Source organism: Palaemon carinicauda, chromosome 2, assembly GCF_036898095.1.
Source record: "Palaemon carinicauda isolate YSFRI2023 chromosome 2, ASM3689809v2, whole genome shotgun sequence".
In the NCBI taxonomy this organism is placed as follows: Eukaryota; Metazoa; Arthropoda; class Malacostraca; order Decapoda; family Palaemonidae; genus Palaemon; species Palaemon carinicauda.
Window position 1 is genome coordinate 61,281,249 of NC_090726.1, and position 13,269 is coordinate 61,294,517.

The following is a 13,269-nucleotide window of genomic DNA, read 5'->3' on the forward strand; positions in this document are numbered from 1 at the left end:
CCATTAAGCTTTCAACACCAAACAAAACTGCATTAAGTTCCAATGACGGAATCGACTTATTCTTCAAATGTGTATTAACCATACGGTTTTTAGCTTGTAGGAAACAACACTGATTTGTCTCAACATGACATATAAAAACTACAACACCATAAAGAGAACGACTGGCATCTGTAAATGCTATTAGTTTGTATTCACCGTCCCTAGAACCAACAAACCTTGGCACTCTTATTATGGGGGAGGAATTTGCCTGCCTACACAAGTTTTTCCATTCACGAACCAAGTCATTATTAAGAGGTTTGTCCCAATCAAGATCTTTACAACATTGGAGCCTATTCATGAATAACCTACTCCTGTTCATGAGTGGCAAATTAAACCCAAAAATATCGAACTGTGCAGCTATGGTGGTCAAAACCTCACGTTTAGTACTGGCATCTGCATTAAGATTGATAGGCTTGGTGAAAATTTCATCACTTATCCTATTCCATGTTAAACCAAACAATTTATTCTCTATAGGTGTCTCAATTTTCATATCTTTATCAATTCTACTCTGCAAGGAAATATCATTAGTTATTAACTGCTGCACTGAAAATTTAAAGGACTCGAACACCTTAGGTAAAACCGAATAAGCCCACTGAAGGGTATCAAGATTGTCACAAGAATAGGCTCCGTTGTCCATGTATGTTAATGAATAGATCAACTTCTTACATTCTTTTAATTTGTCATCATCTTTATCAGAGTTAATAATCAATATATAAAAAAGTGATATCATAAGGAGAAAAGGACTGCAACGTAAACCAAAACTTAGTCTGACATTGCGAAATGCAACCAGGGTATAATCATCTTTCCTAACATTACGAAACCAGTAAAATAGAAGTTTTGCCTGATCGTTCTCGCTCAAAGTCAACATATTGAATGCCTTTTTCAAATCAAATGTCAATAATTTCTCGTCGAACCGAAGATGAATGAAAGCTGACAACATTTTCTGGTTCAGATTAGGGCCTGGGAACATACACTGGTTATGGGACAAATTCAGACCTTTATTACGTTCATTTTCACTCAAATTCGAGAGATAAACTATCCTACATTTCGTTGTCTCACGTTGAGGCTTGAAAACAGCCATGTGGGGAATGAAAGAATAATTTGGGTGTTCTAATTTAAATTGTTCAAGATTATCTACAGGTTCAATAATACCCTCGGCTAACTGATCTCTGAAAGTCTGATCCATCAATAGCAAATTACCTTTATCTTTCTTGTGCTTCTTTAATGTAGACTTTAAAATTAATTTAGCTAACCTCTCATTCTTAGAGAGTAAATGAGATAGTTTACCATTCCACAACAAAGGAACCCTAATCCTGCCATCTGTTTCCCTGAAAAGATTTTTTAGCGTGAAATCAATTAACTTCCTATTCAGATCAGTTGTCTGCTCATCACATTCAGGCTGATCATAATTAAGATAATTACGGCATTCTGCCTCAAGTATATGGTTAGTGGCCTCTCTTAACTTTTCCTCTATGACCTTGCCTTTAGTGTTCAATACGTTAAAGTTACAACTAGTAGCAATATTACCAAAATCAAGGTCTTTAATTTCCTCACTAAATGAGGGACTAAAATAATCACAACCCAATAAAAAAGAATGTGTGCATATACTTACAGAGGAGTCCACAACAGGGAAAGATAACAATGGCTCACTGGAATCAGTGTTCATGCAATAGAAATTACTGTCGCGAGTCTGCAAATAATCCACATTATTGATCAATCTGTCAAGATTTCCTGTTAGCATAATGCCATGTAACGTATCTATATATACAGAGGGGTCATTATTGCCAAATACAACGTCTTTTCCCAACAAACAATGAGAAGAATCTGAACCTAACAAGACATCAATGTCACTAATTTCACTAGATTTTGGGTCTAGGAAGGAATCAGCAAAGGAATAACCTCTATCTTTAAAGGCTTTAATAACCTTCCCTAAACCAGGTAAGGACAACTTTATATTTATCGAGGGCACAACCATAGCAAAAATCTCAACTACACCAGTGGTTAAAGTAATAGGCAACTGTACTATTCTAGTTTTATAGACCTTGGGACCATTAAAACCATTAACTGTCGAGTCAACATCATTGCATATAACTTTAAATTTACCAAAATTGGCTAGTCTCTCCGATACAAAAGTGCTTTGTGAACCGGTATCCTTGAGCCCTCTGAATAATCTCCCTTGACCTGAAACTTGGAAAGTAAAAGTTGGAAGTGCAGATCTACTACTACAATTAGGCAGTATGGCTACTCCACTATTCGTCGCTGTTTTAACTGTAGCAGAACTAGACGGCTCATTTTTACTTTGGGTGGAGCTTGTCTTTATGCATAAAAAGGAGAAATGCCAACCGCCACAATGATAACACTTTTTGCGAAACCTGAAAGAACATTTAGTAGACGGGTGCATAAAACTTCCACATTTTACACAGCCCTTGCACTCTGACAATTTCGATACTTTCTCCTGTGCAGTAGGGAAATTTGGACATTTGGAAATAAAGTGATTAATATCCTTTGAATCTACCTTTTGGCACAAGTTGCAACTTTTTGATGCATTGTTAATATTAGAGTCGACTTTGATAGCCAAACTAGTCGAAGTATCCTGCAGATTCTTCCCTTGAAAATTTCCAGAAATAGCGGGACCTTTAAACTTTGAAATTTTCCTAGCATTCTCATACCTTTCAGTGGCAGTAAAGAAGTTATCCTTAATATCCTTACAGCTAGGACGAGTTTGATTGGTAATCTGAACCAACTCTTTCTTAAATTGTTCATTAAGGCCTGACCATGCAAAATACTGTATAAAATCATCTGCCGTTATTTCTAGTGTACTAACAGACTGCAATATAGTCCTGAATTTTGAAATATATGAATATGGATCATCTGAAAGCCCTAACTTAAGTTCTGTCAACTGCCTGATCGTGTTTACCTTACGAGTGCTTTCCGAAGCAAATGCTGCCTTCAAAAGCTCTACTGCATCATTAAAGGTTTGCTTGTCCGCCTCTAAAGAATCCAACAACAATTTCGCACGACCGTCTACTTGCTGCTTGAGCAACAACAAAAGATCACGATCTGGGTATGTAAAGGAATTAGTGGTACTTAGGAATTCCTTAAGAAATGACGTGAAGTCCTCGTTTTCTTTACTGGTAAACCTGGGTAAAGGAGCAGTTGGCTGCTTTAACAAGGAACGAGCATTATCAATGCTAACATTCGAATGATTAGAGAGAGAAGCAGGCAGCAAAGACAAGCAAATCTGGATTCTATCCTGGTAATCCTGACATATGTCACTCTCTGTATCTAAAGCCGCCTCTGTTACCCCGTCATCTGAAAACTTCAATTCAAAAACATTTTGGTCCAATTCCAATAAACTCTTCTGGTAGTTAAGCAGAAGACCCCTTTCGGTCGTTTGCAAGGCTGGATCTAAACCCCTGTAATTATCACGTTTATCATAACAAACAGTAACTTTTTTACGAACCGTTTTGCGCCTGGAAATTACAGCTTTTAAATCTGACATTTTAATCTAGCAGAATAAATTTACCTAAACAAAAGCAAAAGATAGATCATGTAAATCTATATAAATATAATTGAACGCGAATTAGTAACTTTAAATGGAGCTAAACAAACAAACTGCTACATTCAATAAACACTGAATTAAACACGTGCTAAATATAAGTACGCCAAAAAAACTTTATACATGAAAACAAAAAGTACTAAATTATTATAGACACGTAAGAAATAGTAGAATGTCACCGAAAACAAGCACGTTACAATATGCTAATTACCTCACCGCATAAGACACTATATTTCGCGATCTATTTATATTAGCGTTTAACAACAACTAAAGAAAAATTACTGGACCACTGGAAACCCCCGCAACGAGCTATACCTGACCGTCAACACTTGCCACCTTCTCGCTAAAAATCCTGTCACGGTCGCCATGAACTAAACATTATATATATACTTATTCACTTAAACAAATACTTAGGAAAGTAATTTAAACAGCCTTAAACACACAAATTTATATAATTATTAACACCTTACAATTAACAATAAACACGCTGAAGGTGGCAAGCCAAATAGTACATTCGTATGTTAGACCGGTTTATAATTAAATAGAATTCCTGTTGACGAAAGGACCTCATCCAAACGTAGGCGAAGCGAGAAAGTCCTATTCAGTGAATATGTTTAGCTCGTAACCACTCTGTCCTAAAAATATGAACAATATCACTATTAGTGACATGGAAACAGCAAGTCAAATTAAATTTCCCCAGAATTATTCAAAATTAAGCTGCAAAACTTTTACAGGGCTTCGCACAAATAAAAATTAACCAAAGCCATAAACATAATAAATGCAACCTTGGACACAAATAACCTGGAAATTTTATATGAATAAATTGACTCAAAAGGACCAAGAATAGTTATTTAATAATTAAGGATTTAGCAAGACCTTTACTTAAATATAAATGAAAGTGCTGGCAATAACAAGGAATCGAACTAAAACCCGCTTCCTTCAGTTGAACCCCATACCTGTTATTGTCCAGAGAGGCATATAAGTGGAAGTGACGACGACATTCACCACAAGAGCACGTTGCAGACAAAGGAGCCAATTTTTCGACACATCAAGCTAGGACTCCACTTGGGCTCAATCACACATATCGATGCTGAATACATCACAGTAAACCCTTGGCCATAACTCGAGGACGAGGACTTCAGAACTGTATACGTCTCTACGTGGCACATGGTCGTGGTAAACTAATAGAAGAAGATATCCAGTGGTCCAGTGGGGTTTTTACAACATCCACATATTGTACATATTCCTCACTGTATAATTATTGATGAAGAAACACATCTGCGAAAAACACTTGAAAAACGAATATTAATAATTTCACAGAAGGGTTCGAGGAGGAGTACCCCTGTGCCATTGGGGGGGGGGGGGGGCCAAAGAGGTTCCCCGTGTATCTCTAGTGACCTGGTCACCTCTTGCATCTTCTCTCACCCGGTCACCCCATGCATCTCCTCTGACCCAGCTATCCCTTGCCCTCTCCCCCTCCCCTTTTCCTTCCCCTTCCCAGGGGTAGAGCAGTAATCCCGTGCCATGGCCCCAAGACTCAGATCCCCTTAGACAATACATGGGCCCTGCACCGGGATTCTGTGTCACTGCCCTCTGTGGTCGTGGTATGGGTCTCTCTCCTACCATAGTAGACAGTTGGAACTGGGGGTACATCTCCGTACTTCGGTCAACCAAGAGGTAATGTATGGGGCTGGGCTGTGACCGTGGGTCACATCCCTTCACGATCGTGGATCGGGCTATCCCAATAGCCAGCGCTGATAGGGGGTTACAGCCTTTGCCCCCATTGTAGATGAAGGAGCTTTGGCATTCTTCTTTTCCGTTTCTACCTGGACAGTGAACTCCTGCTCCCCCCTCAACTTGCAATACTTCAGTAGAGCAAGTTGAGAGGATGTCACTATTTGAAGCTCTCATTGCACGTTTGTGTGCAGTGAAAGATCAAGAACTAGTGGCGGAAGGACTGGCAAACCAGCAGAAGCATAGGGGCCGAGTCTTGGATTGTGGGAGTTATTCAAGATGGTTACTTATCATACTCTTCAGCCCTTTGCCCCTTTACTCTTTTTCAGAACAACCTGACAGGCAATTTGAGCTGAAAGACTCAGATAGTTGGATCTGAGTGGTCTTTGAGTCCTTGGATAGCAAACAAAGTACTGTAATAGCTTTGTAGAATTTGCTAATAGATCTTTTTGTGACATCCTTAAATTGGAAACTTCTGGAGTACTGCTTGCCAGCCAGAGACCCATAGGTTACATTCTAGGATGCCTTCCAACATCTGTGGTACAACCTGGACATTAATGTGTTCTCCCGTTCTGCCTTTTGAGGAAAGTCGTCAACAGGGTCAGATCTGTTATGACTCTGATAGCACTGCAATGGCTCCAAGCATAATGGTACCCAGACCTTTTACTGCTGCTGGCAGAGGTTCCGAGGGAGTTACTTGCTCTTCCTGATCTGTTATGTCAACCACACATCAAGGTTTACCCCAAGACAGTCACATCCCAATGACTTTCCACCTGGAGGTCATCCAGCATCTCCTTACCAAGAGTGGGTTTATGCAACCAGTGGTGAAACAGATATCTGGTTGCTTTGGGAGGCCATCATCCTCAGTGTATCAGGAGAAGTGGGTAATCTTATGTGTTGGTGTCGTGGATGGGGTTGTCTCTCCTCTCGGAACCAATATCCCTCTAAACACTGAGTTTTTACTGTACCTCCGAGAGGAAAAACTGCTCATTGTCAGTTGTTAAAGGCTATCACTCAATCTTGAGTCAGGTCTTAAGACTGAAAGGAGTGGATATTTCCTCTTCAGAGAAGTTGTCTGCTTGTATGGAGCTTTGGGCAAACTTGCTCCCAGTCGGTAATTAGCCAACCTCCGTGGAATGTAATAGAAGTTCCGAGTTCCCTTAAAGAAGCCGTACCGAGACTTGACAATATAATGGTCTTATTGCCTGCCCTGGCTTTAGCTAATCATGGTCTTTCATAAGACATTGCCCATTCAATGGGATGGGGACAGGTCGCATTCAATTTCATCCCTGAGTTTTTTTTGCAAAGACTCAAAATTCAGCGGTCTGTGATCCCAGATTTTGAATCTTCAAAAAATAAGCGATGATCCTGATTGGCTGCTTGTGTCCTGTGAGAGTGCTGAGGCACTATCTCAAATACACAAGAGCTTGCCCTCATACTAAACATCAGTTTGTTAGTACGGGCAAGGTTAAAAGGAAGATCACCAAGAACACATAGGCTGATCATTAACAGTAGTATTAATCCATCTCCTTCTTGATAATGAAGTGCAAGACCCAGAGCTCACGATTTCAGGGGCGTAGGCTCGCCCCTGGCATTCAGAAAGAATCTCTCAGTGATGCAGGTACCACAGGTTGATGTATGGAGGTGACAAACCACCTACACAGCCCACTACCTGCAAGATGTAACACACAGGTCCTTAGGTACTTTCTTTTTTAGGACCTGTGGTGACTGCTCAGCAAGTGGTATAGCAACCTTTGTTCCCTCACAGGACTATTAGCAGTTAGTCGATGACTGAGGTTACGTATTTAGTCTGGCATGAATGGCTATTTTTCTTTTCTTCATCTTCCCCCTCTCTTGGGGCACAGCAAATAAGCCCCATATAGCTGCTTTGCTATCATATCTAGTGATATTTTGGTTATGTCTCTATTCTCCTTATGAGGGGGAGTTGGGTCTGGGTAAACCCACACTGTGTATATTCGGTAACCTATTGCTTATATAATGCCTAGACGGTATCACGTTAGTAATCTCGACTCATTCCTACCTTGCTCGGGCTGTTGACCCTCCAGCGTAGTTATGCCGCTGGTTAACGAGGTGTCAGGAGGCTCATCTCATGCATTACTATGCTCAAATTATAGCAATCCTGGTTATTGACGTTCCAGGCAGTTGGGAAGAGGACTTTAACTTTCAGGGTGAGTCTCCTATGTAAAGAAGTATTTATGCCGGAACAAATGTCAAATTTGAAAGTAATTAGGATTTTTCCTAACTATACAAACCACATTTCTTTTCACAAATTTTTCCCGCCATCAGCTACCCCAGGAAGTCCCGTCTGTAATCAAAGTGGGGTTGTTCAAAGTGAACACGGTGGTGAGTGTGGCAGTGCTTCCCTTCTACCACTGTTAAGAACCGGACCTGCTGTTTACACCTCATTAAAAGTTTTTATAGCCGTGTTCCAGCTTACAGAAACTTCTGTCTCCTATGTAAAGAACCCAGGTTTGCATATTTAGAAAAGTACAAATTACTTTCAAATTTGTCAGATTTAGGTATGTTCTGACTTGCATCAACATTAGGTTATACTACGTTGAAGGAATGGATCTCCGTTGTAACCTGAAGACCTATTGTATTTCAGCCTCTCAAGATCTATAAGGTTGGATGGGAGTATAAGGAGAGGAAAGATGGTTTCCCTTTCCTCATCCACTTGCCTACTGATTGAAAGCTAACTTTTCCTAAAATGAAATTAACATGTTTGAAATTTTATTTACTTTGTCATATGATTACTATTACAGTATTATTACGATGATAGTCTTAGGAAATGATGTTTCTTTTCTTGACCTATAAATGTAATATGTTTTTGGTATTTTAATTTTCACTTTTATCTCTAGCGAGTCAGCTATTTATTATTTATTATTTTTCAGCCAGGGTAGGGGAACTAACTACACTTGATATTTAAATAATCTTGTTCTTTGTTTTGGTTGGAATTTAGTTCAGAGATGTAGTATAATGATAAGTGTTTAAAAATGAAATTCAATCTATAATGAAAGCTGAATCGATATATGCACATTCAACATACCAGTGCAGGATTATCAAATAGCCAAAAAATCTAATAAGATTAAATTTATTTATATTAATTTCTAATGATTTATTGAGTTTTTACATTTTAGGTAAGCTTATTTTTGGATAAAATATGATAAAGAGAACTTTTTAATGACCACGATGGTTTTGTTTTAAGAAATGTCAAGAAGTTCTTTTGATAATGAAAATATAACTATGGCTTCATTTCATAGGTAATTAGAATAAAGTTAGAAAAAATTTAAAGAATGATAAAATATGAAAACTAAGGCTAGAATTTTGTGTACTACCATGTTCTTTACATTTCAGTTATATAGTTCAGTATTCTTTCTGCTGTACCTCTCATCTGTTCAGTGAAAATCTACAGTATGCATGTACAGGCACCCAAGTTTTATTTTCTGTGAAATGACTCATCATAATCATAAGAATCACCCTCTGAGGTAATAGAGCATATATTAGTCTCAAAGTACTCCTACTAGACTCCGCAGGCTCCAATTGGACATATTCAGGAGCATTGACTTCCCTCCTGAAGGTTTTAAAGGTCACTAATAAGAGATAAAGACAATGAATAGGAAAAATGCAATATACACATATAATCAGCACCCAAACTCCCTGTTCACCCAGGCTAGGACTAGGAAGTGCCAGGTAATGGCTGCTAATGGGTCAGCAGGTACACCTATAGGGTCTCCCAAATCCCCAATTCCTAACTCATAAGGACGGTAAGGTTGCAGATAATACTGTACTAGAAATTATTGGTTTTGAACAGGGTTGGAACTTCTCTCTCTGTTTACTAGTCAGTACATTTCTAATAGGCTACCTCTACTGATTCAGTCATATGTGAGTGATGGAGTTTTAATGAAACAAAATGAATATATAAACAAATGGCGTCTACAAAGCTGTCACTTGTAAGATGATTTACCACATCCTACCTTTGCTGTTTTCTAGCAGCTTTATATGCAGACTACTAGTTAACAAGAACCTGAAGGTTGTACATGCTTAGATTTATAAGCACTTTTCTTCTGTATATTGAGAAAAAAGTGCTAAAGACATTCAAAGAATATGAATGCATGAAAATATATTAGTGATTAGTTTATATCAAACACATCATTTATGAAAACAGAATTAGGTTAGTTTTAAATGTCAAGATTTGCAGTATACTCCACTTTAGTTAATGAAGGTGGATTATTTTAATGATTACAAATATTCCATTATCAATTATTTTCTCTATTTTTATTCTTATTTTAGATTGCAAATGTACTCTTCTTGGAAGCACCAGCATGTGTTGGCTATTCTTACAGTGAAGATGGGGATTGTTCTACTGGGGATGATGAAACTTCTCTGTCAAATTATTATGCCCTGAAGGATTTCTTCTCAAACAAAGTAAGCATTACTTGCATGAGTAAATTTACACACACACACACACACACACACACACACATATATATATACTGTATATATATATATATATATATATATATATATATATATATATATATATATATATATATATTGTATATATACAGTATCTATCTATCTATATATATATATGTATATATATATATATATATATATATATATATATATTTATATATATACAGTATATATATACACAGTATATATATGTACAGTATATATAGTATATACAGTATATTTATAACTTATCATAGTTCATTTAAGTGACATTTTTAGTTTGCTTTTAAATGTTCTATAAACTGTTTTAATGTTTGGTATTCCATTGAGTATAGAGTTTTTTAGGATGACTTTAGATATGCTTATGATATTTTAGAATGTTATGTACTGCAGATAAAAGGTAATCATACTTTTGTCTAAATAAGAGAGTTAAAATATCATTGTGGAATGTGAGATGTATTTGATTTAAGGACAGATGTCCCTTATGAGAAAGGGAGTACTCACAGATCTTACCATTTTCAGGGATTATGTAACAGACATCTGGGAGTATTGAGTAACAAAATACTGGTAACTGTTTCCCCCTCGGTAACTCTCTCAGACTTCTATTTCCATATACGGTACAGTTAACTCCCTCATACTTGTACTCGAATAATTGAAATTCTAGAGCAACTGGTAACCATAAGGAAAAAACATGAGAATATTATTTCTAACTTGAACGCCGTTAAATTTTAGCTCCCAATTATCCCAGTATTTATCACTAATTAGTGATAAGTCTTTGTTTATCTATGTTAATTGTCCTTCATCATTGTATTTATATACTTATGTTTATCCTTATTTTGGTAACTTATATTCATTTTAACCCTCTTGTGATCATGACTATGAGAAAAGCATTATCCAGCTCATCGCTTTTGGCCAGGGGGAAAAGTGGTGCTCACTCAGAGAAAAATTTTTCCATGTCTCGGTACGGCCAATCTGTAACAGATGTGAACTTGTGGTTTGTTGCATTATGTCAAGGAAACATTAAACATTTTCATGATGTAAGCAGAATATCTGTAAAGTTTAAAATTATTTTAAAAAGTAAAAAAAAAATACATAAAAGTTATGCAAAAAAGTGCATAGATAATTTTGTTTCACCCCTTCAAATAAGCAGTAGGCCAAGCAAAAGCAAATTTTAGCAAGATACAGTGATCTAGCAAAAGTTACAGCAGATCATCAGGCATACAGTCAAGGGGATACCTAAAGCTGGTCCTGAACTACCCTAGACATCAGGACAAATACACCTTTTAACAATTCTGTGAAGAAACTGACAAAAACATTCATATGAGGAAAGGTAGAGGTCTGACAGGTAGGAACTGGTAAGCACAGCAATGTCCCAGCTTCCAGGTGGAGAAAGATTCAGGGTCAGGCAAGTAGTCCTGTTGTTGGGCAGGGCAGGTGGAAAGCAGTTGGGCTTGCCAGAGGCACATGAGTTGTAGAAACTTGCTTCAATCACATTGACCAAGGAAGAGGAAGTTCCATAGAGGTAGATATTGCCTATTGTGGCTTGCTTATCCTCACATAACCTGCTGGCTGGACAGCCAATCCAAACACATCTCACTAGTGAGGACAGGTTGCGGTGGCCATTACAGGTGTACTACATGTATCTCTAAAACCATTGAAATATGTCCCCTCAAAAATAAATGGGTAAGCTTCCTCAGACATACAGTACTTATGATACACAGGAAAACACTAAAATAGCACAAGCACCAAAACAAAACTGCAAACAGCTTGCAAACAGCACAGTTTATATAAAAAAACATTCAATATGGGTGATTTAATATAAAAATTACCTATTACGCTTAAAAGAAAAAGTCATGATAGATACAAATTACAGGCAACGAGACACTGGTAATTGACATCTGTGAAATATGCTGAGTAAGTAATGTAAATGATATATTGTAAACAAGTAACCAAGACCAAAAATAAGTAAAGTAGCAAGTAGAAAATAACTGAACCAGTACTTTTATACAAGTCGAGATAGCATGATTTTGAGAGAGCTGTTATTGACAGTGTTGCAGACATAAACTATCAGGAGGGTGGAGTTTATATCTATAGTACAAAAGAAATGTGTAAGCAATGGCTCTTTTTTTCTTTTTTTTTGACATTCAAGACCACATATGTGGTTATAATATGATTTATGGGGTTGTGGTGAAACATTAATTTCATCATTAGTTATTCATTATACTGTATTTGTTGTTTTCCAGTTCCCAGAATATCGTAAGAATGAATTTTATGTAACTGGAGAATCATACGCTGGTGTTTATGTTCCTACACTAGCTCTCAGAATTCTTCAAGGTCAAAGAGAATTTGAAATAAATTTCAAAGGATATGCCATTGGAAATGGACTTTCAAGCTATGAACTCAATGATGATTCCATTATTTTCTTTGGATATTACCATGGGCTCTATGGAGAAGAGTAAGTACAGTATTCTTTTGCTTCATGTAACTTCATTATTCAAGTAATATTTGAAGGTAAACCAATTGTTTTGGATTACGGTATCAGTAAACATATTCAATAAATGGGATTTAGACATTTTCTGTTCTGTATTGGGAGTCTTGTCAGTATATCAGTAAATATAAATGTTTTATGCTACCAAACTAACATATTTCTCAGAATCTCAGCAACTGACTTTTCACTAATGATTTTATCATTTATTGAATATTTCAAGTTGTAATAAGCTCAATAATAACTTTTAGCTTGGGCCATCAGATTTAAACTAAGCCTTGTTTTGATATTAGTGTTTGGTATTTTATCTTAAGGCATTTACTTGGCTACTTCTAGAATTATGCAGTATTGGAAAACATTCAGATTTATTTATAATAATTTGGTCAAATAGTAGTCTTTCATATCCAGTGTTTGTTCTTGGTGTAGGTAACCTTGAAAATTTTCTATGAACTCTTAAATAAAGAAAATAGATTGTTCTTTCGCAAAATACGAAACTATAGTCCTTTAATAGAGAGATGTTTTCAGCTTGAGCTTGATATGGTCATTAGAATAATTTAAGCAGGGGCTAAACGACTGGTGGAGGGAGCGAGCGAAAGCCTCGCTAACCTCACCAGCCGTACTATCCTCATTTTGCTTTCAGCCATAAGAGAGTTCAGACGTACTCCTTGTTCCCTGGTCCAACTTGATATTTTTCTTTTTCTTTCAGAAAGTGAATGTTGGCAGTTAGTGATTACAGTATACTGTAGATGGGAAGCAAGTAACACGTACTTGCCGGGGAAAGGGTGGATGCTGCAACTAGTTTATGAGTACACATATGTAGATCCACACACTGCTTCTTGTTGGAGTTATGATTGTTTGCAGTCATCCTCTTGTACCGATTACAGGTCACGGCCTCCTGTGCAGTGGCAAGCATATGCCCTTAGGTGGAAGAAGATAGCTTAGCCTTTCCCAGTGTATGTCCTGACAATGCCCAAGA

General features: G+C 37.2%; 1 protein-coding gene across 1 annotated transcript in view; it reads right to left on the minus strand.

Annotated features, from left to right (window-relative positions):
- Positions 1-4,927, minus strand: part of LOC137617015 (uncharacterized) — an 11,261-nt gene extending 6,334 nt beyond the window's left edge. Inside the window, exons 1-2 of the mRNA XM_068346877.1 lie at positions 4,555-4,927; positions 349-4,233 (exon numbers count right to left, since the gene is read on the minus strand). Of these exons, the coding sequence (XP_068202978.1) occupies positions 349-3,541 (3,193 nt within the window). The 5' untranslated portion in view covers positions 3,542-4,233; positions 4,555-4,927. The remainder of the gene's footprint in view (positions 1-348; positions 4,234-4,554) is intronic.
- Positions 4,928-13,269: the final 8,342 nt, after the last annotated feature.